At 40.0% G+C, this 27,058-nt stretch overlaps 5 protein-coding genes across 18 annotated transcripts in view; 3 read left to right on the top strand and 2 right to left on the bottom strand.

Annotated features, from left to right (window-relative positions):
* SENP7 (SUMO specific peptidase 7) overlaps positions 1 to 5,032 on the bottom strand; it is a 49,880-nt gene extending 44,848 nt beyond the window's left edge. For 3 of the 12 annotated variants that reach the window (XM_083807207.1, XM_083807211.1, XM_083807203.1), the window contains exons 1-2: positions 4,951 to 5,032; positions 3,949 to 3,993 (exon numbers count right to left, since the gene is read on the bottom strand). In XM_083807207.1, coding sequence (XP_083663333.1) covers positions 3,949 to 3,993; positions 4,951 to 4,998 — 93 coding nt within the window. In that variant the 5' untranslated portion in view covers positions 4,999 to 5,032. Of the gene's footprint in view, positions 1 to 3,948; positions 3,994 to 4,801 lie in introns of all 12 variants that reach the window. The other 9 variants (XM_083807201.1, XM_083807210.1, XM_083807202.1 and 6 more) reach the window with 5 other exon arrangements.
* Positions 5,033 to 5,898: 866 nt separating this feature from the next.
* On the top strand, positions 5,899 to 9,525 carry LOC310884886 (putative protein ARB2BP). The gene is made up of 2 exons (XM_083807378.1): positions 5,899 to 6,128; positions 8,327 to 9,525. Exons 1-2 carry the CDS (start codon positions 6,051 to 6,053, stop codon positions 9,386 to 9,388), a joined length of 1,140 nt encoding a protein of 379 aa, XP_083663504.1. The 5' UTR covers positions 5,899 to 6,050; the 3' UTR covers positions 9,389 to 9,525.
* Positions 9,526 to 10,079: 554 nt separating this feature from the next.
* On the bottom strand, positions 10,080 to 12,303 carry TXNL4B (thioredoxin like 4B). Its single transcript, XM_083807406.1, has 3 exons — positions 12,013 to 12,303; positions 11,518 to 11,669; positions 10,080 to 11,061 (listed from the first exon to the last, which is right to left on the bottom strand). Exons 1-3 carry the CDS (start codon positions 12,142 to 12,144, stop codon positions 10,896 to 10,898), a joined length of 450 nt encoding a protein of 149 aa, XP_083663532.1. The 5' UTR covers positions 12,145 to 12,303; the 3' UTR covers positions 10,080 to 10,895.
* TRMT10C (tRNA methyltransferase 10C, mitochondrial RNase P subunit) lies at positions 12,240 to 15,891 on the top strand. Of its 3 annotated transcripts, none has more exons than XM_083807333.1 (2): positions 12,240 to 12,375; positions 14,377 to 15,891. In XM_083807333.1, exon 2 carries the CDS (start codon positions 14,408 to 14,410, stop codon positions 15,650 to 15,652), a length of 1,245 nt encoding a protein of 414 aa, XP_083663459.1. In that variant the 5' UTR covers positions 12,240 to 12,375; positions 14,377 to 14,407; the 3' UTR covers positions 15,653 to 15,891. The 3 variants fall into 3 exon arrangements, with proteins under 3 accessions (XP_083663459.1, XP_083663460.1, XP_083663461.1); XM_083807334.1 differs by having other exon boundaries at positions 12,253 to 12,371; XM_083807335.1 differs by lacking the exon at positions 12,240 to 12,375 and adding an exon at positions 13,480 to 13,568.
* A 169-nt stretch (positions 15,892 to 16,060) lies between these two features.
* Positions 16,061 to 25,500, top strand: PCNP (PEST proteolytic signal containing nuclear protein). The gene is made up of 5 exons (XM_083807397.1): positions 16,061 to 16,198; positions 19,873 to 20,093; positions 22,092 to 22,166; positions 22,691 to 22,746; positions 23,704 to 25,500. Exons 1-5 carry the CDS (start codon positions 16,084 to 16,086, stop codon positions 23,831 to 23,833), a joined length of 597 nt encoding a protein of 198 aa, XP_083663523.1. The 5' UTR covers positions 16,061 to 16,083; the 3' UTR covers positions 23,834 to 25,500.
* The last annotated feature ends 1,558 nt before the right edge of the window (positions 25,501 to 27,058 follow it).

Genomic DNA, 27,058 nt, shown 5'->3' with positions numbered 1-27,058 from the left:
AATTTTGGTCAGTGCAAGCAATCGGAAATACAAAACTACAGATGAGGTGCGTATAACCATACAATGTTGGGGTTCTTAACAACAGTAACGCTAACAGTAATTGTTTTGTGTAAATACCTTGTAATTGAGTTCCTAGAAATACCAGAAAAATATAAGAAAGAGGAAATATTCAAAGGAGAAAATGTTACTTTGGAATGTGGAATGCACAACGATAAACCAATAACAATTAGCTCTCTACAGGTGGTCTGGGGAAAAATAAATGACTCCGGACAGAGCCAGGAAATATACGTAGACACAACCAGGGACAATACAGGATTGAAGGCTGGATGGAAGGGGAAGGCGTACGTAAGTAAAACCATAGAATTGGGCCAACAACTGAGAGGAGCTACCACCTGAACCCTGTTTAGTGTTACTAAAGTCAACAAAGGTGCATGGTAACACATGAAAATAGCACAGATTACGGGATAAGAGAAATATTGGTATATCCGAAATTGGATAAAGGAATATTGGTAGCCCACCGAAAAGGATCTAGAAGAAAAAGAGAGGGCCAGGTACCATGGACACAAGCGGTACAGATCCCACACAGGCAACCATCAGAGGATTTACTGGTAGGATTGATTAAAGATTTTGCCATAATTAAAGGAACTGATAGAATTACTGCTTGTATGCCCATTCCAAAAGCAACAGGGGACCCGCTTGAGTGGGGTATAATAACCTCCCACTGCCCCAAGTAAAAGGAAATGAAACAATTCAATGTAAAGAAGTGAAAGTTTTAGAGAGGATAAATGTTACACAATACTATAGGAAACTGAGCCCCCCAACATCGAGGTCTGAATGTGAAAAGAAGAACAACTACCAATTCATAACGATAGGCAGATTTAAGAATGTGGGACAGTGTTATTATGATGAACTACGTGTAGTTGAAGGAGCTAGAGAAAAGATTGTTTGGGAATGTCAAGAGAAAAATGAGCCAAAAGGAATGAAAGGGTGGGATAGTTCTTGGACAGTAAGTTTATTGCAGAAATTCCAGTATGGAGGGAATACATCATGGTGTATTAAATGGCAGGGAAAGCAGAATGGAACTGATCAGTTTTATACAGTAAACCGGGTTGATAGTAGTGGTAGACAAGAGTCAACAAAGGTAGCTTGGTGGACTTGTGAGAAGAAATATACTTGCGACAGTAATAATGAAGATATCGAGCACTTACTTCCGGTATCGATAGCTCTTAGGGCAGGATGTGTTTGCCGAGGAATTAAGTACAATTCAGAAAGAAATAGCCAGGCTAGTCAAGTCGCAGTGGATTGTACCTATAGTACCATACAAAGTCCAGGACAATTTGTATGGGCAGCCAGTAATGGAACTTGGACTACACACCTGCCGATAGATGGGGAAGTAAAAGAAATAACTCTAGGACTCCCTCCCCACACTGCGTCCAATATGGAAAAAGTCTCCTTTTAAGGGAAAGTTGGAAACCCTACAAATTAGTAGAGCAAAAAGAAGTTTAGAAGAAGGGGCAGATGAAGATATATGGCATGAACCCTCGGATGGAGTAAAATTCAATTGGGCATTAGAATCTCTATTTGCAAAGGTAGCTACTTATCGAAATAGGGAAATGATTTATAAACTTACAGAACAAGTGAGTAGGCGCACGAGAGCCACAAAAGAAGGCTTTAGAGACCTTAATATCCAACTACAATCTACAACTAAAATGGTGCTACAAAATTGATTGGCATTAGATACACTGTTATTAAAGGAACATGGAGTATGCGGATTTCTAAAAGATCATATTGATCATTGCTGCATCCAGGAGATAAAAGAGAACTAAGAGAACAAATCAGACGAAGTTAGATTTGGGCAGGCATGCCCCTAACTTCCGGCGTCTAATAAGGCACCTTCATATAATCACTTTGTGGATTATGTGTTTTCATGAACGCTAACAGTATCAGTGCTTTAGTATGATTATTTAGCAGCAGTACTCAAAATACTGTTGTCATTCCCAACCTCTGCAAAAATGAAACTGGTATTTCAAATGTAAGTACTGCAGATAAAGCAATTATTAATTCTTAACAGTTTGCCAATTCAAAAAAGAAAAAGTATGTAGGAAATAATTTATTGGCATTCAAAACAAAAATAAACTGAATTGCTACAAGTTCATCAAGACAAGGAGAGGGTTACATTTTCTATCAAGTTAATTAAACCCATTAAATAATCTCAGCTAAACACAAGAATGGAAGCCTTGACATTTCTCCAGGTATCCTGAGATGTAAAACCTTACCACTGCAAATATGCCCAGATTCATAAGCATCAGCAATGGAACGTAGTGCTGATATCTTTCACACAATCAAGTATGTCAGCCAAGAAAAAGCTGAAGCTACTCCATATGATGGCTACTGCAAAATGCATTTATGAATTGAGTATGATGGATGCCAGATGTCCTATCTTGCAACATGAAATTACAAATAAGGACTCTAGAAGAATGAGGCTAAACTTAATTAACAGTATCTGCATTCATCAGCTCCATATGTAGTCTTTCAGATCGTAACTGAAGTGCATGGTATCACCAATGAGATATTCTGTAAGTTGAATTGAAAGCGCTCTTATTTTTCTCTATAACTTCTTTTAAACAAATATATATATATATATTTTTAGTGAACTTTTAGGCCTGAATTTCTATACTGTACCTCAACCTGCTTCTGATAGTCAAATACAATACCAGATTCCTCAAATTATAAAGGACATAAGTGTAATACACAGGCATCAACTTCTAATAAAAGTATCTCCCTTACTCTTCAATGAATTTTTAAGGATTGGAAAATATATTTTCATATTCAAGAATGTCTACGGTTAGGGGGGTTGTTTATTTGGAGAAATGGTTTACAAACTTCTCCTCCTCCAACCTGTGTTATCAGTGGCCAGGTACAAATTCCTTACTTCAGAATGCCACAGAAACCACCAGTCAGGCAACAGGTTATAAGCTTTGTGACAGCACATAATTGAATAAAGTTTTAATACACATTTCATGTTACTGAGGTTCAGATGACCTCTGTAATAATACAACATTGCGAACAGGTTAAATCAGACTCAGAAAACAGAAAAAGACAGATGGACAGACAGAAAGGGATAAAAAGCATAAGATATGTTCATCAGCAACATTTCCACCTCACTGTACATTATTTTTACAATGTTTGCACTTGTTAAGACCTTGGTTAGTTATGGCCACAAATAACTTCTGGAACAAGCACAATGGGAACAGGTAACCAACACAGGTCTGAATTTATGGCAAGTGCAACGTATGCAAGTTACATCAGCTTTCCTCTACAAGAAAGGGGCTGAATCAATATATACATGCGCATATGCATTTAGCAGATTGCTCATCTCAACCAGCAGTACTTTTCAGGAGGTTCAGAGCAGTAGGAGCAAGGGTCAGAGATCATGTGTAAACAAGGCACTGGAAAAGGCTTCATTTCCAAGCCGCCAGACAGACCTTACCCGATCAAACCAGCTGCTGTGCCGCCAATTTGTTCGCATGAATGCTGCCATTACTAGAAATCACTATTAACATAGGTACTTTAGAAAACACTAGCGCACAGCGTCTCTGAACACATCTCCGCAAAAAACAAAGTATTATGCAGTTATGCAGCTCCTCCTCTTACTTAAGCGTTATTCTTAGTATTTTAGATGTTACTTGGGTCTTAACGTTGCCCTGAAAAGTGTGTTTATGGTAAGTGTGTTTATGTAAGTCAGATGTTAACCCTTTCATGTATTAGTGTGTTCAGCAGCAGACATTAGCGTTGAAGGCCACTACCTAAACTGGTTCTCAGGAAAGACGTTCCAGAGAAGTGAAAGCAGGACCACTGGTGAATGAATTTGGTTACACAAACACATCAAGACACACTAGGATAGCCATAGGCTGAAAGCAACGTGCTGTAAATTGTAAGACAACTTACACTGACTTGACTTGAAGACGATGTTCTTCTATCCATGATTTTCTTCTGAAAGAAGTACACAAAATAAGCTTAGCAAACTGCATTTTATTTATTCAGATAGAATTAAGATCACAGTAGTAGGTACTAAGCAAAAACAAGAAATTCCTTTTTAAGGAAGTCAGCACAAAGAAATTGACAGCCACAATATGAGAGAGACATATGCTTGAGGAGGGCTCTGGATTGTAAGCGCGAACAGATGAGTTAACAACATTTTCTCTAGGATTTGTCTTTAGTGAATACACTTACTGCTTAAATTCACTTATTAGTTACCTCCTTGCCAGAGAATAATTCAGGCTTTGATTATAAAGTGAAAAGGCGTCACAGAAGGACATCTGTAATGCTACAACAGCTCTGATAACAACAAAAACAAACCCCCAGCATTTCTGTTAACAGATCAAAGCCCTCCTCAGGGGAAGCACACAGCTTCAAACTTCCAGCACTCCAAGGGGTTTATTCTCTTTGTACATACTCTACACGCCTCAAAGAGGCGTCCTAAGACCTTCAAACCCAAGACCCTCAAAAAGCCTGTAACACCCCTTTAACCTAGGTAGGGCCATTTCGCCAGCGGCTTCTCCAAGTCGGAGCCCTGCTGTCAGGCCAGGCGAGCAGGCCGGCCAGGAGGGGACCCGCTGACAGCTCGGGGGGAACGCGAAGCCCCCACCCGGGGCCGGCGGGGCCGCTCCCCGTGCCCCCATTCCCCGTTCCCCCGGTACGAGCGCAAAGGGCTGCAACAAGGGGTCGACGGCATTTACTGCGCTCTCTCCTCAGCCTCACAACCCCTGGCGATTTCGCTTTTGTGGCGCAGACAGCCCACCTCCCTTCCCCTTTGACCCTCCCTCCCCCGGCAGCGGTTCAAGGGCTCGGGCAGCCGCAGCCCCCTCCCCGCCGCGGGGGACGGGCAGCTGGTGCCGAGGACCCCGTCGGGCAGCTCCTGCACCACCCACCGCTCTCGTTGTTGCTCACCCAGGCCCCGGCGCCGCCTGCGCAGCTCCCCCGGCTGCTTCCGGGCATGGCCCCGCCCGACCTGGGAGAACCGCCCCGCAGTGGCCGCCCCTTCCCCTTCCCCCCCACCCTTTCCCCTCCGTCTCCCGCCTTCCCGCCGCGGTTCCCTCACAGCCGGCCGGGCTCGCTCGCGACTGTCTCGGCGGTCTCTCTGGGCTTTAACTTTCTGGGTTAGAGCCTGTTGCTAAGGGGAAAAATAATAATAATAATTAAAAAAAAAGTATAAATGACGTAGGGCAAGTGACAGCTGTGTGGTTACACATATTAGCCTCTATCTGATGAACCGATGAGTCGCAGTAAAATCAGTAGAGATGAATTCGGTAAAACAATTGAAGCACGTGCTGACAAACGTTGAAGGAAGAGACAACGCTAACGTTTGTGGAAGTACTATAAAAGATTCCTTTTTTTTTTTTTAAGTAACATCCAACCAAACAAAACCAAGATTAAATTGTATTTAGTTTTACTAATTACACTTACATCTCCATTTTAGTCAGAATCCTGAAGATGGATTGTTACCGTAATGCCCTTCAATCCGCACTCCCCCCGTGTCACACACACTGCTGCAGGAGCCACCACAACCGCTTCCCTACCTTTGCTAAAGCCGAAGAAATTCTGCAGCCGAGCACAGCTGAACACCACCAAGATCAGCACCCAGCAGCGTAACAACCTCAGCTGATGTCTTTGGAAATCCCTTTACAATAAAAACTTTTTTTCCTTTTTTTTTTCTTTTTAGCGTACCTTCAGAATTGTAACTTTGACGTGATTTTTTAAAATAATAGCAGCTGTTTCCTCGTTATTAATGATTTATATCAAGTAATGGGAAGCTGTGAAAAAAAAAAAACTAGTTTTGACACTTGTTTACTTTCACATCAAGGAGATTTAGCTTTAATTTATGCTCAGGTGTAAAACAGGAGATGTTAACTCGTAACCTGGAAACACCTGAAATACTTAACACTTCAGATGGCCTTAATTGTCAGAAACTGATGTATTTCATAGGTACACCCCAGAATAATGTATAAAAAGCAAGGAAAGGTGAACTAACATGGATTTCCTTTCATATTATGGAGAAATTATTTACAACCCCAGAGTCAAAAAGAGATCTATCTATGATAATGACAGATTTTGCAGGAGAAATCTCGGTAGGTAGTGCTGGATTTTGCTACAATAAACTTTTAAAATAGCAAACTTTGTAATACTTCTATGATTTATACTCTAGTAGCATTTATAACATGCCAAATGCTGTACAAATACTAACCAAATAGTGAACCATCTTACAGTCTGAGCAGCAAGATAGTGTTCTTTTTTTTTCTTACCCAACAGTATTGTTTAAAATCAAAACAGTAATTATGAAGGCTGCTAGAACACACATCCTTGAATATTTATATATAAACAATGAAACAAGCAGAAGTCAAAATTGATTTAGAATGTAGATTTAGTAAAAAGAAATTCATTTTGTAACTACAAAACAATAAATAACCCCTATGGCTTAGCTCTATTTATGATATTACAAGAATAAAATGTTTTCTCTGGACTAATACTAAGGTTATGTTCTAAGGTGCTGTTCATCATGAATGCTCTTAAGCAATAACCTAGTTATTGATGCTACTAATTGCTTCATAACATTTCAGTTCACTCCTTGAATGCAATCTGAGGAAGGCAAGTCATACCTATACTTGATGTAAAAGTGTATTTTTGTGTACTTGCTTCTTGAGATCTTCAGAAAGCTTTTACAATACTCTGTAAAACAGAGATTTAAGTAGGTGCCCAGTGTTACATACACAGGGCTTACTTTGGCACCATATGTTTTTGTTTGTTTTGGAACTGGAAAAACATTGCTGTCAAGAGTAGCTTGAAGTAAGAGTGTAGTAACTTGGTATTTGTAGTGTACTGGAAAAACATGCTCTACAGCCTGTTACAGAGGAGGAGAGAAACAGAGAGAAGAGTTGGATAGCATGACAGCCTGTGAGGAAACTGCATTTACCAATTCCTACCTGTTTTAGGATGTTTTCTCTGTGCTTCACCCTTCCCCACAGACATATTTCCTTAAACCACATGCATTTTTCTTACACTTCATTTTATAGGGAAAACAACATTAATATGTCCTTACTAAATATGAATTTTATATATATGTCATATAAATATCATATACATATAATAAATCACATTTATTTATTCATATGGTATAGTTTATATATCATAGAATCCACTTTTTATCCTTTCCTAAGTCTCTTTATTATAATAAATATATATAGCAAAGGGGATAGTAGCATTTTCTAGCTTATTCTCTGTTAATTAGAAGACAGAAATACCCCTAAAGGGATGGCTTAACATCTCTAACCCTTACGGAGATGACTTAAAGGGAAAATGTATATGCTGTTTTGTGAAGAAGTGCACTTTGTTTTTTAATTTGGAAACGTAAAAGCTAATTTTCAATGTGCTAAGCAGCTTACTGAAGGAAACTTGCATTCTGTAAAGGAGTTGAGCTCCAACTCAAGCCATTTACACAAAGGTTTTCAGATCACTTTCTGTCCTAGTAATCACCAATACCAAACGTAGTTTTAACATAATCAATGTGATTTATTGCATTTTCAGTGATCCTGATAGTTCAAGAAAAACTGAAATATATTGTCTTGTACCGATGTCTTTGCCAAATGTAACTTCATATAAACCATTTGCCAAAATTCCATCAGTGTGTTAAATGATAAACACAGTTTAAAAATGCTTTTATTTGTGGGAATTGAATGCTAGCAAATCTCTGCTGCTAGACAAAAAATTCTGTAGGAGTCTAACCACACCAAAGGTAACCTCATGTTCGCCATTTTACATGTGCAATGACAGTCAGTAGTAGATTGAAGAGACCTGAAGAGTTATTGGGAAAATAAGAGGTTATGATAAGCTAGAATGTTCAGTTGTATGCAAACTTCTTCCTGGTATAATTCTTATCTGTTGATCAGTCACATGAATTGCAAAATTACTTTAGTTGAAACCAGAGGCCATAGTATAATCTCATGAAAAACTGCTGTATGGACTTTATCTTCTCCTTGTTCCTGGGTCACAGTGGCCGTTTTATTCTGTCATTGATTCCATAATTTCCACGTGGCAAATGCTTACAAAGATGAACTAATAACCAGAGAGATTAACATCAATGTACTGCTGTTGAAATTAAGCAAATGGAATCTGTAAGAGGTTTTACAAGCAGTTGGTTTACTACAGACTACTGTAAGCAATGAATGCTTGGTATGCAACTGCTTTTAAATGTGAATTACAACAGATCTTCTTTATGTAACTGTTGTATGGAGGTCTATCCTTACATTGACATAGCCCTCTTAATTTGCAGTGGTTAAAAACAGAGCATGAACTAAGATTGCAGAAACTAGTAGGGGGTTCAGAGTATCAAGAGCAACTGAAGTATGACTTCAATATAAAAGGGGAACTGAGGCATCTGGACACAAATGAGTCCTTTGTTTTCAATTATTACAAGAATTCACATGAGAGGAATCATGAACGCTATCAAGTCTTGGGACATCTGATTACCCAATATGTTTATGAGCTCCTAGAAAGAGTCTGCACACTGCAGAAAGTTTATATTCCTACTGATGCTACAGAGGATGAACCAAGAAGTTTCTTTTTTATGAGTGAGAAAGCACTAACAAGTTCCACTAGCATAATTGTCCTTCTTCAGGACCGTGGAGTTCTTCATGCTGGACAGTGGGGGCAAAAGACAATCATCAGGGAGGGCCTCAACCATGGCACTCAAATACCATTCATCAAAATGGCCCTCCAGAGCCATGGGGGAGTGATTGTACTGAATCCCAATGACAACCTTGTTGACATGAAGATGGAGAGGGAGAAGCTAAGTTTATCTGCCAGAGAAGAATCACTGACTTCTATGCAGCCCTGCCAGTGGATCCCCAAGCGGTGCAGCAGCAGCCCTGAGGAGCACACCATGTATGTATGGGATCACTTCATTTCAAAGAGTGCAGCCAAGAATGTGGCCTTCATTGCCCATGGCTACGGTGGCTTGGTGTTCACTGACCTGCTCGTGCAGAGAAAATGGGAAGTCATGAATAAAGTGTACTCTGTGGCATTCATTGACTCCATGCACAACATACAGCATCAGACTGGAAGTGATCCACAAATACAAGAATGGATACTGAAACACTGCCATGAATGGGTATCAAACAGTAAGCCTCTGGATAAAGCTGTGGGGTCCCTCATGAAAGTGAATTGTCCTACTGTCTCTGCTGGAACTGAAAAGTATGGCTTAGCACCTTCCTACTGCATGCATGCTGTCTTTAAGTACCTGAAGAGCACACTGAAAGCAAAGACCACAACAGCCTTTACACGTTCACCTATTGCAACCAGAAGCAGCACAAGTAAGAAGAGAGACAATAAATAAAGGTATACTGATTTGGTTTTGATAGTGGTCTCTTCCTTCCATAACCACCCCTGCACCTAAGGCCCTTGGCAGTGGAGAGACTTTGAGTTGTAAATTTGAAGCCAGTTTGTTTTTGAGAAACATACAAGTTAACAATTAGAAAAAAAGTGCCTTGTTGAAAGTTCTAGGTCACATTCCTTTAGCTATCTGTGAAATTGCAAGTTGCACAAAATAAAGATGTTAAGATATATCAACTCCTATCTGTATCTTCTTTTAAATAAACTTTCTGCAGCTTTAGCTCTATAATTAGATGAAACTATCAGCAAAACTGATTTCTTAAGTACACAGCTTTCAGTAAAAGTACAATTCTGGAATATATAAGGCATGCAAAGGAACTAGCACTCTGAATTATCCTATTGCCTACAACAAGACTACTTCTTACTGTATGTCATACAGTGTTTAAAAATCTTTCCAGAGCTGGAAGAGCCACCTTCCTCCTTGAAATGTTCACTTGTAAGTTGAATGATACTCTAGGGAACTACATCCTACTATCCTCCCTCCATTCAAAGATGATATACCACAAGAATGACAGTGACCTAAAGTAATTTTAATTTTAAATCCAACGAAGTCAGTGAGACTACGTGCAGTTGCTGTGGACATAAAACACTCTAGCAACCTTCAATTGTCAAACTGATGCAAGAGAATGACGCTATTTTGTCTCACTTGTTTTAATTTAGAACCGAATGGGAAATAGAGACAGTTTTTAAATGTCCATACTCAAGGTTTGTGATTAATGCAAGCAAAAGTTCAAATAGCCTTAAAAGTACATGTAAAGGAAACAGCTACGCTGAATTCTGAGTTAAATCTTGTGGAAACTGAAAGTGATCCATGTCTGCAAAAGAACTCTGAAGGATGATAACAGCTTTTCCTACAGTGTCAGTTCCTATCTCAGTCAAAAAAATGACTGAACATTAAACCAGTAACATTGGTTACAGAGAACAGAGTCAAATTCCCTTTCATATTTATACCTATTTGCGATTTTATGTCTGCTAACATTTGAAAAAGTTTCCACCCCATTATTCAGTAATGGATGGAAACATGAACAGTCAGGTAAACACTTCCAATAGCAACTATGGCTTTTTAAATTAAGCTAGGTGGGCTGATATTACATTTGAATGAAAGTTGTAGTAAATAAACTATTATTAGAATACACTGTTGTTTAGTTCCTTTAAGAAAATTGCACTGGAGATGCTGTCATTGTGGATGCATGCAACATGTCTGTTCTATAGCTGCCAGTCAGCGTGCAACACAAAGAATAGCCACTTACATGCATTCTACATGTTGAGCATGTAGCTTTATTTACGAGAGAAGTATTAGGTGACAGAACATCTGTCTTCAGAAGGAGACCAATATGATCCTTCAATGCAAATGCTTGAAATGTCCCACGGTGTCAGCAGTTGCTAAAAATGCTCGAAAAGTTATCTAGAGTATCTGCAAGTTCCACAATTCTTTATCTCAGGCCAGCCCATTAAATTCCTTGGTAGAGAAGGTCATATTTAGGAATGTTATTGGGATCAATAGGACTTCTTACAATGAGCTTTCCACGCATTGCTCCACGGTAAATCACTTCAATCAGATCTATAAAGTCTTGCTTTGTTTTGAAGCTTCCTACAAATTTGGTGTGATCTGGAGACCTAAAGATAAGCATAAGATAAAGGCAGAATTGTAATGTTAAAGTGTTCAAAGCAAAAACACTTGAAGGTAAGAAAAGCTGTATAATGAAATTAAGGATTCTGACTTGGTCATTCTGAAAGAAACCCACAGTGTCTTTTTGTTTAACGTCAGAGCCAAATCAGGAATATACTGTGACATGACATCCTAAATCCAAAAAGGTGCAGCATTGTGTCTAAGATTTTACCCATGCTATTTCTTGCAGTCAGATAAATTTCACAACTGACACATACTTATTGAATTACAGCGTATTTCAAAATACTTTTTAGTTTTATGTCCTTCTGCCTTTTCTCACAGTTATCTAAAGCAGACGTAGTCAAGAACAGTTTTCAAACATTATGTCCTGTAAACTAGGTAACCCAGAGAGAGACTGTTGGTTATTACAGACATAACAGACAACGTCAGGTAGGATGACATACCCATAATCAACCTTCATATGCTGTCCATTGAAGAAAAATACAGTAGAAGGAATATAACTGATGTCAAAATACTGGGTGTACACGGGAACGTTGTTCACATCCACCAGGTAGATGACTGCCATTTTACTTAGGTCATGAGCTGTCTTTGCAAGCTGAAAAGAGTGAGAAAGACAGGTGACAAATGGATTAAGACACGGGGAAAAAAGGTGGAAAGCTTTATAAAGCCAATTTCTATTACACCTTATCAGTTAAAGCAGGGCTAAAATATCACATTTTCTACCTCAAACGCTTTGTACACCCACTACAATAACATAAACATCTGCTTAACTTTCAAATGGTTTATGGGATTATTGCATTTTACATTTAATTGTCAGCATGCAAACACCATCTTCAAAAGGCCCCATGTTATCCACAAGCAACACGACGTTCTCTTGTGCACAACAGGTATACCCGTAGAGTTTATTTATTAAAAAAAGGGAGAAAAAACGCTCTTACAATATCATCGAGCTGCAGACAAACAGCATCGTTATCTCTTCCAAACCGGAGAACCAAAACCTTCTCCGCCACGCTTTTTATCGCCTGATCCACCTCCCTCTTACAGGTCAGCTTGGGCAGCAGAAAACTCATCGTGACACACCGCAGCTTCCGCTAAAGCCCCCCACCGAAGGATTACCAATTTAAAAAAAAAAAAAAAAAAAAAGCGTCAAACTTAAAGCAGCGAGCCAGCCCCTAGCGGGGGGTGAGGAGAGGGACGGACCCTGGCTCCTCCCCGCGCATGCTCTGCCCTTTCCGCTTACGGCGGGCACAAAATGGCGGCGGCCGAGAGCGGCGGCCCTTAGCGACGTGGGGAGGAGGCAGGTGGGGGCCGGGGCGCTGAGGGCTGAGGGAAGGAGGAGGAGGTGGTGGCCTCTTATCGCCCTCATGGCGGCGTGGAAGACTCCCGGGGGGGCTCCGGGGACGCACCGCGGTGCTCGGAGGAGCGTTAGGGGTTTGGTGTGGGCCGCGTTGAAAGTTAGGGGGAAGTCGTGTTTAAAAAAAATAAATGAGAAAAGCGCTTGCGGTTCTGCAGCTCTAGGTTCTCCAAGAGGTAGTTCAAACGCTGGTAAAATGCTGCAGGTTGAACGCATAGAAAAATAACTTGGTTGTTATCAAAAGCTGTGATCAGGTGTTCAGATTGTGTAAATCTATCTTTCAGTTTCACTGGAGCTCCAGTAATAGAAGTTAATTGAGGAATCAGTCCCTTGGCTTCTCCAGTTGGATGACAGACATTCTCAGATTATTAATTTTGCTAGGATGTTTAATACTTAAATATCAAAAATCTCAAACTACAAACATTTCTATTGTAACACTTCAGTGTTTTCTCTTGACTTCACACTGTTAGGTATTTTTGTTTGTTTTATCTTAATAAAAGTAGAAAATGAAAACTCAGTCACAAATTTGATGAGTTACAGTATCACAGAATCATTAAGGTTGGAAAAGCCTCCAAGATCATCTGGTTCAACCATCCCTGTACTGCCAGTATCACCCACTATGTTTAAATGCACTCTATTTTTTATATAAATGTTTCCTAATAATATGCTCCTCTTTCTGTAGCTCTGCATCTGGCAGGGGTGTGTGTATATATATATATATATATATATAAATTCCAGAGTAAGTTTAACTTGTTCTTCTGTACATCTGATTATTTTCAGGTGGTAAGTTATTGGGGAGATTATGAATTATATTTTCAAAATCTTAAGCCAATTTTTATGTTTTGGCCAAATCATGTTTTTTTTCTAACATCCACTGAATCTTCAGATCTTCCTTAAGTAAGTTTGCATTGGACAAGGAAAATACTAAACATTCTTTGGTATTTTTCTTTCTACAAACCTCGTACATTTAAGTACAAATGTGTGTGAGATTAATGGGATTGTGGGTTTCCTGTCCTTAGCTTTATGCAGTGACATTGGCTTCACAGGCAATCCAGCAAAAAGAAAAAAGATGGTCACTTCCTGTACTAGTTTTTTGTTGCTTCATTTTGTTTTTGTTCCAGGAGCTGTCTAGCAAATCAGGTATGGAATCTCATTTGGCTGGGATGATCACACTTTGTTTTTCCTGTTTTCTTCTTTTCCACCAGCTGGTTAGTTGGCTTTAGGATCAATTCACTGACTTGGTTCATAGTGTGGCCACGTGAATGTTTGCACTGCCAAGGGAGCCAGGAACAAGGGCCTCAAGGGCTATAAGCGTCTCTTCGCTGGCGGTAGTGTTGGCTTAGCAAAACTATAGCACTGGTAGTTTCAGTACTTCAGTGACCTGCGATGTGGAAATGCATGGAGGAATTAAAAAGCAAGTATTAAAGTAAAAAGGAAAAACTTGAGTACCAAAGTTTGCCAATAGACCTTTCTAACACATAATTGAAAGCAAAAATGTGATCTTCTTTGATACAAAGTTATTCCAGAAAATATTACTAGATGAAGCACCTTATCCATTTTCACAGTGTAGGCAAATTAGACCAGGATGTGTTTTTACAATAATTTCAGACTACATGCGGCATTTTGCTTACGTTTGTTGCAAAGGCTCTTCTTTGTCAAATGATAGGGATAATGGAAATAGATCTCAGACAATACTTAAAGGTTGACTGCATTTTGAAGTGCAGTAAGTACCACTGTTTTAAGCAGTAGAGATAACTACATCTATTCGTGACAGCACTGCATACATCATTTTTATTTAGAAAGAGTAGTAAAGAAATAGTGGAAGCGGGAATTCCTAGTATTCCCCAAGAAGCAAGTTACTGTCTGTTGACATTAATAAGGATGATTATGTCTGTGTTTTCTTCATGACTTTTGACGAGTTTTCTTCACCTCTTATGCTGTTTTGCAGATAAGTGTTTGACCACAGCACGTGTCCAAGTATGCAGTCTGCTAACATGCTTCTGAAAAAGCTTGTGAGATATTCTGTCTTTCCATTTGTTGCACAACATGGGATGAAAAAGGATTTGTTTTCGCTCAGTAGAACTCTGATTTTATCACATTGCCTGAAGGAGGGCAGTTCACGCAGTCCCTCAGAAAAACTAGATTTAGATGCATGGAAGGAAGTAATGAAATCTGGGTTGCAAGAAGTCAGTGCGACGGCCTCAGAGCCTAAGGAAACTTCTACTTTGGCTGCTGCACGTGAGATTCTGGAGATGTGGAGGCTAGCTGGTAGGTTGGTTCCAGAAAATGTCACTGAAGAACAGCTAAAAACGTTTGTAGAATGTCCTTCCAAGTCAGCCAAAAAGAAGTACTTAAAATTTCTGTATCTTAAAGAACTTTACAAAAAAAATGAGAAAAGAAAGACAGACGAGAGAAGGGAAAGGAGGCTAGAAATGCAGGAGAGCGCTTCAAAAACTGAAGAGCCCAAGAAGAATCAATTTTTATGTTTGTGGGCCAGCTCTATGGATAAAACATACAATTGGAGGGTAGCTCAGTCAATGATCTTTGGCCAACCTCTAGTATTTGACATGTCTTATGAAAAGGATATGTCAGACAGAGAAGTAGCAAATACAGTGAGACAGTTGGTATTGAGTGAAAGTTGCAATCGAAGATCCATGGATCCATTCCACATTCACTTCTGTAACTTCAAAGATGACAGCCTGTATCACAAGGAATTTATCAAACATTATAGAGAAGCGTGGGGCAAACTGCTTATAACTGTGACAGACCAGTGCTACACAGATATTTTTCCAAAGGATAAGCTTATCTATCTGACCGCTGATTCTCCCAAAGTCATGAAAACTTTCGATCATGACAAAATCTACATTGTCGGGTCTATGGTTGACAAGAGTATAAAAACAGGAGTCTCTTTAGCACAGGCAAAACGTCTGGGGCTGGAGACTGCGGCCCTTCCACTGGAGAAATACTTGCTGTGGAGTAGCGGTGCCAAAAATCTCACACTGGATCAGATGATGCATATTCTGTTAACCCTGAAAGATACTGGAGACTGGAAGAAGGCTCTGGAATTTGTTCCCAAAAGGAAATACTCTGGCTTTGTAAACAAGCCTGTGCATGAATTGAAAACAGCCTTAAACCTGATCAATGTACTTAAACTTCGGAAGAGGCAGGATGAATTACGAAAGCAGTTTGCGAATAACTACTCCAAGAAGCTAACACGGAAGTAGAATGCTGAGGAAGAAAATGATGTTTGCAGGCAAACTGTACCCTCGTACGCTCTAGTTTCTGTGGACTTGTGGAACTGTATTTAAGTATTTGTCACTAAAAATGCCTTTGTTAGTCCAACTGAAAGGACCCTGCTGAGGGGTGGCTTTGTAAATTGACCGTGGCATGGGGCAGTTTGAATTTATTTGTACGTTGTTGGAATTATGTGAGAGGAAGGAGATAAAATTCACTGTTAAAAGAGCGTGACTCCGTGCAGTTGTGTCGCAGGGGGGCAGGGGAGCGGACCTGGCCCTCAGAGGGCTGCCGTGACAGGGCAAATGGAGGCGCTGCGCGCTCTCCTAGGCATGATGACGCCGGAAGTGCGTCACGCCCGCCGCGCCTCGGGGAAGGTGGGGGGGACGTGGCCGCTCCGCGCTCGGCCCGCCCCGCCCCTATGGCCGCGCGGGGGGCGGTGCGCATGCGCGGCGCGGCAGGCGGAGGCGGGGACAAAATGGCGGACGGCCGGGCGGAGGGCGAGAAGGCGCGGCGGCCGCAGCAGCCCGCAGGAGGTGAACACGCAGCGCCTCGCCTCGCGGACCCCGGGAGGGGAGGGGGGCTCGGCAGCGGCCATGGGGGGTGGGGGAGCGGGGGGAGCTACCCCCGGCCGGGCCATGAGGGGACAGGGGCCTGGGCCCGCCACACGCCCGCCTCAGGGCTGGCCTCGGCCCCTCAGGAGCGGCTGCGCCCGCAGCGTGCTCCTGGAGCGCGGAAACGCCGCAGTTGGGTGGCTTGCTGAGAGGAATGCGCTGCCTCGTTCTGCCCTGTGCGCAGATCTCGCCCTTGCCACTGGCAAGGAGAAAGAAAACGCCTCAAAATTTGCTTTTAACAGCTGTGGTACTTTTGCAAGTAGAGACACAGTGAATATTCCTTGTGTGCCATTTTAAGCACCTTGGTGGTCTTCTTTTTCCTTTTTTTTTTTTCCATCAATACACAAGTTTTATATCTGATTTTATATTATTTCAACCTGAACTTGAATATTCCTGTCTTCTTGTGTACTGCTTATCATCAGTTCTCTTCAAATTTGTAATCATGCTTTTTTCTGTCTTTTTTTTCCCCCCATCACTTAAAATTGAGAAAATAGCGGCCTTGCGAAGCTAAAGCTTCCCTTTGCTGTTTTTGGTTTAAGTATAACCAGAAACCGGCGGCTCTTCTTTGATGAGTTAAAAGATTAAATTAAGCTTGTAAACCAATTAGGGTAGTCTGAACAGTGAATGTCATTTCTGATGATTGCTAAAATATGAATGGTAACACCTGATTTGGGGTAGTTCCCAGACTCTTGAAACTGTGGTGTTGTGTTTTTTTTGTTGTTGTTTTATTTTGTTTTATACTTTTTAAGTTCTAGTAATATAATCACTGGACAGTATCACTATGTCAGGTATCCGTGCTGTCCTGTGCACTTCTTTGGTGTGCTGGAATGTGATCTTAACGAGCTATGGCGCACTGGCCCTAACGAAAGCTGTTATTCACTGATGACTTTTTCAAGCAATTTAAAGTTTATCTTTTGCCAAGTTTTTCCCCCTTAAAGTTAATTTAATTATGACTCTTTAGCGTTTTTATCCCCACTGCATAGTGGTCACGTTCCCACGGACAACATATCCTGTGATGCTGTGCAACAAGCCCTGTTGGTCCTGTCACTTAGACCACCTAGGTGGTGGAGGTTGTCCATTTGCATAGCTTGTTGATACTTATGAGGAAAACTCACCTGTGAAGCAGTGCAGCTTATGATTACTATGATCCATTAAAAGAGCACTGGTCAGACTAGATCTCAGAATAGTAGTGGTGCTTATGGTAGGTGAAATATGACTACCTTGAGATTTCTAGATTTCTAGGAAATAACAAAAAAGCCTTAAGTAAAAAAAAAAAAAAGGTCTACCTTGGCTTGGGAAATTAGAGAGACCAGTTTAATGAACGATACACATCTGCATTTATAACTGTTTGCTCTAGAAATAGAGTATTTCTAGACACAACTGTTCCCACACCCTCCCAATTGTCCTGAGCTCTTCGTAGCACCTTCAGCAAGTTGAGTTTTTTGTAAGGAAGCAATTTCTTCCATCAGTCTACAGTTTGTCCTAAGCAGAGCCTGTCAGTAGTAGTATTTATAGTTCAGTGGTGATAGAACCTAATTTTGAGACAGGGATTGTTTAACATTTCATTGAGAAGGGTGAGAAAACAGGTGTGGGAGTTGATACATCCAACTCTAGATTATCTTAGACATGATGTTTTGCTTAGCAGTACTGCAGAATTCGCAGTCAAAGCAGTAAACTGCAGTCTACTGCAATTTAAGTTAGCTTCAGGCTGGCATTGGCTTAGGAACCTGGACTGGGCCAGTGTGCCCTGACATCTGGGCTGCTGCGATTGTCATATCTTACAAAGAGGCAAATTTCTAGACCCGTGGTTCCCAAACTTTTCAGTCCAGTGTAACTTCTCCCTGCCCTCAGATCACCTTACAGGCTATGGTGTAACTAGATTAGGTTAATAACTTAATATTCTGTTTAATGTGATTTCATGGACAAGCTGTAAACAGCTTCTCAAAGCACTGCAGAGTGGTGTTTGTAAAACCCTGCTAAGACAGCAGCCAGCACCCAAGGTCACTTGTGTAAATGTTGCCTCTTCTCTTTCATCTTTATTTGTCACTTCTATATCTAGAATTTCCGAGTCAAATTTCTAGTGGTGCAGACTAATACTGTTTTTGAATAGAGTGAAGTTAGAGATTTTTATTTCTGTGTGTGTTGTATATATGTTGTATAGTGATCTATCATCTTCCCAAAGGTGAATAATAAATGAATTTTTATTCCAATCACTTATTATCTTGATAACTAGAATAGTGAGGTAGAAAGGGTATATTCTGCTGATGAGACAATACTGATGATTTGGGAAATAGCAGAAATATATATATTTATGTATATATAGATGTGGATAGGCAGTAAATGTGCTGTGAATGGGTGCCTGAAAAAGGCAATATTGAGCAGTTACATGCTTAAACTGCAAGTTAAGGCAATGTTAAGAGAAATTATATATGCTAAATTGAAGGATACTTATATTTTTCTCATTTCAGTTTCCTCATGTCCCTAGTTTTCCTTTCTCCTGACATGGTTTGCTTCCTTTTTTTCCCCTCAAAACTACAATCTTGTTGACCCCAAATTCAGACTAGCTTCTCTCCCATTGCTCTGCATTCTTTATCTGCTTTTTGCTGTTAGAGAGCAGTGCCAAGAAATTTCCTCCCTGGTGGCCTGATTTTGCTCTCTGTGGAGGGTCCTTTTCTCCGTTTCATATGATGAGAAACTGGTGCTAGTTAGAGTTTTTCTTAGTCTGATAGTATGAATGCTTTCCTGTCCATTCTCCAATGCATGCTTTTTTTTTTTTCCCATCTGCTACTGCAGTGATTTGCTTATTGCAGCAGCAGAGAAACGTATTTTTGCTGAAGTGTTTACTATGTTCACCACGAGTGTTCCAAGGACACCTTTGTGCCTTGGTGTAGCTGAAGAAGCTGTGTCTGTAGAAGATGCAAATGTGATTCGAGTCATTTTTCCTCTGTGAATCATTGTTCAGCTACTATGTTTTCTATGACATTGTGCAAAACCAGAAAAGATGAAATCTCTATATATGTTTTTCTAGTGCTGATTCCTTCCTCAAGCAGAGCTTGGCAGATTTATTACAGATGAGATGTGGACAAGCAGTGACTTGAAACATGGTTGAGACAGCCGGCCTCACTGTAGTCACTTCCATGGTCTTAGAGTTGTGCCAGACAAGCCTAGAGACTGGCATGGACACGTTTTTGTAAAAGTTTGATAGAATTAAATTTAACTTAAATTATCTGCTGTAGATTTGAAATTGGGATTCTGATTGTGAAACCTTATCTGTTGCAACTTAAACCCTAAAAGGATTTAGTCATCTACATTTAATTTACTACATGAACTTTGACTTCCATGCTAAATAAAGAGATGGTGCTTCAAGATTGTTTTCCTGGCTCGTACACAAGAAGTTCTTTACAAGTAGTGGAGTGCTTGTGGTTTCTTCTACTCTTTGTATTTTGCTGTCTACTAAATGTACATTGGTGACAACTGCTGTCACTAAAAACACCTAACCTATTGCACTCAAAGTATAATGCTTTATGAGGTTGCTGCTCCCATCAATCTGCTCAGTAAAAATAGCTCATCTTGGTAAGTTGTTTCGACTTCACCAGGACCTGAAGAAGAGGCAGAAAAACCTGTGAAAACTAAGACTGTTTCTTCCAGTAATGGAGGGGAAAGTTCGAGTCGCAGCGCAGAGAAACGGGCAGCTAATGAAGAAGCTGAAGACTTCACTACAAAGCCTGCCCCTGCCAAAATGTCCAAGTTTGGATTTTCCATAGGCAATCAGACAGCAAAGAAGACATCTGCAATATCCATCAAACTAGCAGCAAATGTAAGTTGTCTGAGGGCTTTTAATTTTCAGGAAAGTGAGGTGAAGGGGAAGTACCGTGGGGAGGCTTCCTTGCAGGAGGAAAGTCTTGAATTAAATGCGGGTGACTTCATCTAAGTTTAAGAAAGCATTGCAGGGCCGCATACCTATGCATATGTAAGGACTTGCAGGCGATTAATACCGGGTCAGTTGTCTCAGGAAGCGTAGGACTTGATGGAAATTAACATACAGAATAATTTTGTAATGAGATTGGATAGTCTGGAATGATTTCCAGAGGGAAATGAGGAGACTCATTAGACTGTTCAAGCCACTTTGAAATGAGAGCTGGGAGCTCCGTTGCACGGGATGCTTAAAGGTGCACAAAAGCAAGTCCTCTCTGAGATGCCCTAATAGGTCATCTTCACTCCAAGGATTGTATTTTTGCATGGGAAAGTCTAGCTTGTTTTTCATAACTTTGCTTGTTATTTGCAAGGTCAGTGTGATTCCTTTATCCTAGTGCACTTTTTTTTAACCTTGTTGAAGGACTTTTTGAAAGCCTATTAAAATAATGTGCAAGAGATGAGACCTCTCTAAGAATTTTCATTCCCTGTGTTGTCCAGTAAAGGTTATCCCTGTGCTTGTTTTAATGTGAATCTGATGCTTCTCTTTATTACCAAAGTAGACCTGTACTAGCTCAGGCAAGGGCAAGCCAGATGCTGTCTCTACTTAATAAAGTTTATCTATACTTCCCACATCCCACTGTGATGGATAGGTTATAAACGCGTATCTGGATTCAGTTCAGACTGTAATCATGAAAGGCTTGCACCTGCAGCTCCAGGATTTTACAGATCTGCAAAAAATGAAAAGAGTGGTCTGTTACTTTCACATGGGAGGGAGATGTGGGCTGGCAGCATTCTAGGGTATAAATGCAGTCAGGTCAATCAGACTTCGGAAGAATTGACAGAGCTGCCTTCTGAGCTACTAGCAAGCTTGGATTTCTCATGTAGAAAGCTATTTCCAGTGGCAGTAAATTTGGCTCAGGATTTTTGGCTTCCTGCATTTAGTGGGTGACTGACAGTGTACCAGATTTGACAGTGCTGTAACTCAACCGTTTTCCTTTTAGTCATTTCTGTACTTTCTTAGTATGTTACCTGTTCCTGTGGAGTCGAAGCTGTAAAAAATGACAGAATATTTACACATTATAGGCTGTTGGATGAGCTGTAGGCAATCACCTAAGGACTCATCTGCAGTATCAGGTTCCAAAATACGAATGTATACAGAATGATAACCAATGAAGTCAAAATGGAGGAAGCACTGTATATGACTGATTTAGATAAGTGGTAGTACTGTCGCAGCAAGCTGTTAATGATGATTCGACACTTTCTTAGTAGTCTTACAGCAAAGACAGAAAGTAACTCAGATGTAAGTAGCCCGATACACTCGAAATAGAGGAGGGTATTTCTGGAAATTTAAAAATACGTTTTTCAAGGGGCCTTACATTAAGCAGGCCTCCATGGTGTGATGCACAGTGATACTAGTTAAAAAGCATTGGATTATTTTAAGCCAGAGAGCTGTTAAATTCTTAAAAGATGGGAAAGGAAACATATTCAGCTACCTGGCATTAATGGATAAGAAAACTCCAAAGGAATAATGTTAACAATAGGATAGTAGAACTCTGAACACCACGACTTAATGAAGTCCTGGTTTAATTGTTCATGTCATGCAGCAGAGGCTGTGTACCCGTGCAGTGTGCTAGGAAGTTGAGATTTGCTTGTTGTACAGTTGTAATCTGAGAAGGCTCAACCAGCTTTTCAGAGAGTATCTTGCACAAATGAGAAGCCATTTTCCCTTTCGTTGGAGAGAAACCTTGACCTCTTTGATTAAATCAAAAATATTTTTCCCCCTTGTTGCCCCCATCAGTTTCAATGAAAATGTTTGACTTTAACAGATTATTTAAAATGCAAAGGGGAGTTTTTTTTGAGTTGGTAGACTTACTTTCCTTGTGCATTTCATCTCTTTCAGAAGCCTAAAGAGCCCGTTCCAACCCTTGCTCCAAAAACACTTTCCGTAGCAGCGGCTTTCAATGAAGATGAAGATGTGAGTAATAAGCCAGTGACTGACACAACTTCGAGTCCTGTTGGTGTAGGTTAGAGTTAGGCAGAGACCAGTGGGTCATTTAAGTTTTTTACATAATGGTGGAAACTTTTAGCTTAGAAACATCTCTTGTTTTTCTGTTTAAGTATGTACAATTTTGTAGCACTGTGTTGGTTCAAGAAATCATTAAAAGTACTGATAACTTCTCCCTGAAAATGAAATATACATAATTCAAATTTAATGGTTGCTTTCTCTGGGCTTGATTAAAAAAAAAAAAAGGGGGGGGGGGTGGAGCTAAAGAGAAGTCGTGCTCCTTCTAGTTCGAGTGTTTTGTTGTCGTGCTGCTGCTCCTTCTTACTCAGAGATGATCAAAGGAATTTGTACTTGTTACTTTCTGTAACCTTGTAGAATCTGTGTTTTTGTTCTAAATCAAATCGCTTTCCTGCGGGACTGTATTCCCCATATTATCACTGAAATGTTCAAAAGATGGCAGCCAGGCACACTCTAAACTCCTTTTTGCTTTGTAGAGTGAACCAGAAGAAATGCCTCCAGAAGCTAAGATGCGCATGAAGAATATTGGAAGGTAGGTCAGCTGTGGTTTGGAGAAGGGTGAGCACATGAGAGTTTCTTCAGCTCAGGTCAGATCTTTCAGATGGTTTACAAATACAGAAAGATGGAATAGGTTCAAAAGTTTTTCTTCAGACATAAGAAAATTTTATCTAAAGTTTCAGCTGTAGATTGAATTGTACATTTGTATTTGCACTTTGGATCATACTTGCTGCCTTCTTTCTGAAGAAGAAATTGATTCTGTATTAAACAGAAACTAGTTCGCTTCTTGGAGAGTGAGTGTTAGTCAAGAGTTGCAAACTGCAAGTCTTCCTGCTTGCATCTAAACTTTATATCTTTCTAGTTCCCCATTTTATGAATTGCCCTGAAATAATGTAGTCTGCTCAGATTTTTTCAAACCCACGCAAGGAAAAGATGAACATTATGTCTTTTAGAGGGAAGAATAATAACTGGTGTACTTTTGAAATAAATGTATATTATTCTTCTGCTTGACACACATTTGAGACACAGTAGGGCCAATCTTAAAGTAAACATGGATGCTTCCAGAGAAAGCTTCACTTAAATGAGGGATGAATTTGGGGCATATATATTTTAAAGAGTCTACCATAATAGACTGCTTTTAAAGTCAGTCCCCTGAAGGCTTACTGCTGCTCAGTGGATTTTTTTCTGCAATAGCAGACTTGGATTTTTATTTTTTTAGCCCTTAAAACAGGTTCTTCACTGCTAGCAGCAGTTACTGCCGCTTCCTCTGCTGCCCCATCTCATCGCTCTCTTGGTGTACCACAGACAGATGAGTTCTGTGGCCAATTAACAGTTGCCAATAACAAGGACTCCTGATGTAACTGAAAGAAAGATATGTGTGGTAGTTCCTGGCAGCAGGCTGGGCATGAAACCAATGTTTTCCATGTCCTGTTGCACCGATTACTACAGTTAAATTGACTCTCTCAGCTGATACTGTTTTTGCTTTTCACAGGGATACACCAACCTCAGCAGGACCAAATTCCTTCAATAAAGGAAAGCATGGGTTTTCTGACAACCAGAAGCTATGGGAACGAAATATAAAGTCTCATCTTGGAAATATCCATGACCAAGAAAATAACTAAATGATGTGGATTGAGGTTTGGGGGGAGGGGAGGGTATAACATTAAAGGAACAGTTTCCTTTTTTAAGAATGGTATAAGACTATCTTTGGAGCCACTTTTTTAAGATTTTGAGTGGTACACTAATAACTGAGTTTGAAATTAGAGGTAATTTATGTTTTGTATACAGATTTCAAGGCATTTGCTAATTTTGTAGTTCCATGTGATTAGTTTCAAAAGGTTACAGATAATAAAGAAATTGGAGTGGAACCTTTTTAAGATTTTTTTTTTTTTGTCAGCGATTAAGGTGGATGAAAAAGGTTACTGTCTCTTTAATCAGGTTAACATTGAATGCTCTTGCATTCTCACTTCTGGCTCCCTCTTCCTAACAGGAGAAACAGTTGGCTCCTGGGAATACCAATAAAGAGTGAGCATTGTGCTAGAAGTGTTACTGGACTATTAATTTGAATATGAAGTTAAACAGGAAACATTAAGAACCTAGACTTTTTTTTTCTCCCTACAGTTAACTTTTTGTTTAGTCTCTGCAAACTAGGAATTATGTTGCTCTGAGTGGCTCTGGTAACTTAGCTCTAATTTTGTTTAAAACTTCATGTAGGATGTGTTACATTCTGTGGCTTGTTTCATCCTAAGGAAATGGGCCTTGTCTGTATATTAGATACAGTCTGTAAAGAATACTCACTACAAAGATAAATCAGTATTTTCAGTGTGCTCCTCTTAAATCATTAGCCTTGAGTAGTGCTTGTTAGCATTTCCTTGTGAATTAAATAGAGACTAATAATAAAAGCAGTAATTAGTGATACACAAAAGCCACCACCAAAAAGACAAGATAATGTACATTAAGCTTCCCATTTGGTTGAAATATTTTTCTTTACTATGCCTAGAAGGAATAAAAGCCACACCAAAAATCAGTAACTCACTGCTTAAGTATGAAAAATCTAAGATGCACTTTCCCTGTCTTGCCATTTAAGACAAAATGCCTTGATGCCTGTGACTTCAGTGGACACTATCAGGTTAAAAAAAAATGTTGTTTTGCAGTCCTAATGCTCCTAGGAAGTGTCAGCTTCAGAAATAACTTGCTCTCTTTCTGTCTGTCTGCCTTTTGCAGTAATTCTGAACAATGATACTGGCATGGTCACTGTAATTTCCTAGCTTGCATACTGCAGAATAGTGCTGAAAGATTTTAAACCTGCTGAGGACTGTCTAAACTTCAGTCTAATTTGGATTTAATAGTTTTAAAACATTTTGGTAGCAGAACTGTTTGCTTAAAAATAATGAAAACTGACAGCAATGACAACAAACGCCTGCAGAAACTGAAGGTTTTTTCTAGACTCAAATACCTGATAGTGTCAACAACTCAATTAATTTCAGCCAGGAACTGGTTGTAGAATTCAATACATTAATTGCTTTCATTCTGTCTCTAAAGTCTCTCTTTGTGCTAGAGTTAAAACTGCAAGAGCAGAAAGGAAAGTGCATCTTCAAGTGTATTTTTTTATTTCATTTTAGGAAAGCTCTGACCACTTAGACTTTTGAGTTTGTACGTTCTAAAAAATATTTTTTGTATTTTTGTATTGTATGTGTAATCTTTTTTCTTTGAAGTCTGATGCAGTTGAATACCTGTAACTATTTTCTTTAAAAGCCTTGTTATAAACGTAACATAAAAATGTATACATTATTTTTTTTCCATAGCAGAAATCTTTGGTTTATTTAAAAAAAAAAAAAGGCAACACCAAAACTGACCTGAGCATTATTGGAGCTAGGCAAGACAAAATGAAGTGTTCTGCTTTTTGACTTATTTTTATTACATGTGGTTCTACTTGTCTGAAGAAATGCCCATCAGGTAGTAGTAAGTCACAGTGAACAGCTAGTATATCTTGCTCCTTAGCAGTTACTTGATACCTTCTTAGTCACTTGTGTTGGGAGAAAGCAAAAGGGGGCTTGTGGTAAGAGGATGATCGAGACCTATTCATTCTTATTTAACTTGCTGTCAACCATGTCTTCCACATCTTTGGCTGAAGTAGACATTGATTTCAAGTTTCGTGGTACTTCAGCTCAGAATGCTTTGAGAGGCCGCTAGGCAGAACAGCAGACGTGCTAGGATATAGCTTTCACGTAAGTCACATAGCAAGAGTTATATTTATCTTATTTACTTGCATGGTCAATGAACGTAATCCTACCCCTTGTGAGAGACAGCAGCAACTTCTAGATCTGAGTTGGAGCTAAGCAGAGAGCCTGTCTCACTCCAGGTATGAGTTCTACTTCCTTCTCAGTGCTGCGTGGAAGAAAATCAAGTCAGGATCGCCTAAATCCACTCAGGAGAATGAGTGCCTAACAAGTTTGATTTTATAACAACAAAGGTGTCTGTTTAATGTAGGGCCTGATGCGCAGGAAAGAACTAATCTGAAAAGAATTGTCAAGGAAAATGTTAGCTAGAACTTCACTTGAAGTTCTGCACTTCTGTTACGGTAGTCATAATCTTTGAATGGATATAGTAGTATTGGGGAGATATTTTCAGATTTTTTTTTTTAAATTAGAAAATCAGGAATTCTAAAACTCATTGTAAGCTACCTGATTTAGCTATCTTAAGTGCTTCCAGGGCATTTGCAGAGACAGCTGCCTGGTGTAGCGAGGTATGTATACCTGTGAGTGGTTGAAATGTGTATCCATGCAGCTTGTGTAGTTTTAGCTCAGAAGGCTTTTGCTTGCTTATCAGTAAAGCTTTACTTAGCACCTGAGCAGCTTGTATCTTAACCTAACATAGTTATCCAGTAGCCTTTTCCATGCCACCCTATGGCCAGAATGCATTTGAGCCTGCTGCTTCATGTCTGGGTTGTCAGCATATCCGAGCTCATCTAATGCTAACTGTATGCAAAGAAATAATAATAGTGCAGTCAGCCACTAGTGACGGTTTCATGCGCTGTTGGTGCAGCCCCTTACAAACTTAATTTCATTCCTTTAAAAGCACAGGAGGTGCGTTGTCCAGATTCTTAGAATCTATACTTAATCAGCAGAGTGAGGTACCTGAGCAGTCTGTCTGTAAGGTAACCGATAATGCTGTTTGAACTTTGTGGGTTTACTCCCATGTTGTAGATTACCTAATTACAATATTCAGCCAACTTTGACCAAAACAACTGTTGTGTTTTAGTGTGTCCACTGGGGCAGTAGCTACTGTTGCATTCAGGCCCCTTGCACTTAATCACTGCCAGGTGTGCTGAATTCCATATGCTGTGG

The sequence above is a fragment of the Anser anser genome (assembly GCF_964211835.1).
Source record: "Anser anser genome assembly, chromosome: 1".
In the NCBI taxonomy this organism is placed as follows: Eukaryota; Metazoa; Chordata; class Aves; order Anseriformes; family Anatidae; genus Anser; species Anser anser.
The sequence above is the reverse complement of the archived record's forward strand: the minus strand, read 5'-3'. Positions and strand labels throughout refer to the sequence as shown.

Bases quoted from the DNA above. Each gene is read 5' to 3' on its own strand.
- LOC310884886 (XM_083807378.1), top strand. From the start codon at position 6,051: ATGGAGAAATTATTTACAACCCCAGAGTCAAAAAGAGATCTATCTATG. The intron at 6,129-8,326 runs GTAGGTAGTGCT...CTTAATTTGCAG, and splicing joins ATTTTGCAGGAGAAATCTCG to TGGTTAAAAACAGAGCATGA.
- TXNL4B (XM_083807406.1), bottom strand. From the start codon at position 12,144: ATGAGTTTTCTGCTGCCCAAGCTGACCTGTAAGAGGGAGGTGGATCAG. The intron at 11,670-12,012 runs GTAAGAGCGTTT...CACTCTTTTCAG, and splicing joins GTCTGCAGCTCGATGATATT to CTTGCAAAGACAGCTCATGA. The intron at 11,062-11,517 runs GTATGTCATCCT...GCTTATCTTTAG, and splicing joins CATATGAAGGTTGATTATGG to GTCTCCAGATCACACCAAAT.
- TRMT10C (XM_083807333.1), top strand. From the start codon at position 14,408: ATGCAGTCTGCTAACATGCTTCTGAAAAAGCTTGTGAGATATTCTGTC.
- PCNP (XM_083807397.1), top strand. From the start codon at position 16,084: ATGGCCGCGCGGGGGGCGGTGCGCATGCGCGGCGCGGCAGGCGGAGGC. The intron at 20,094-22,091 runs GTAAGTTGTCTG...CATCTCTTTCAG, and splicing joins CCATCAAACTAGCAGCAAAT to AAGCCTAAAGAGCCCGTTCC. The intron at 22,167-22,690 runs GTGAGTAATAAG...TTTGCTTTGTAG, and splicing joins CTTTCAATGAAGATGAAGAT to AGTGAACCAGAAGAAATGCC.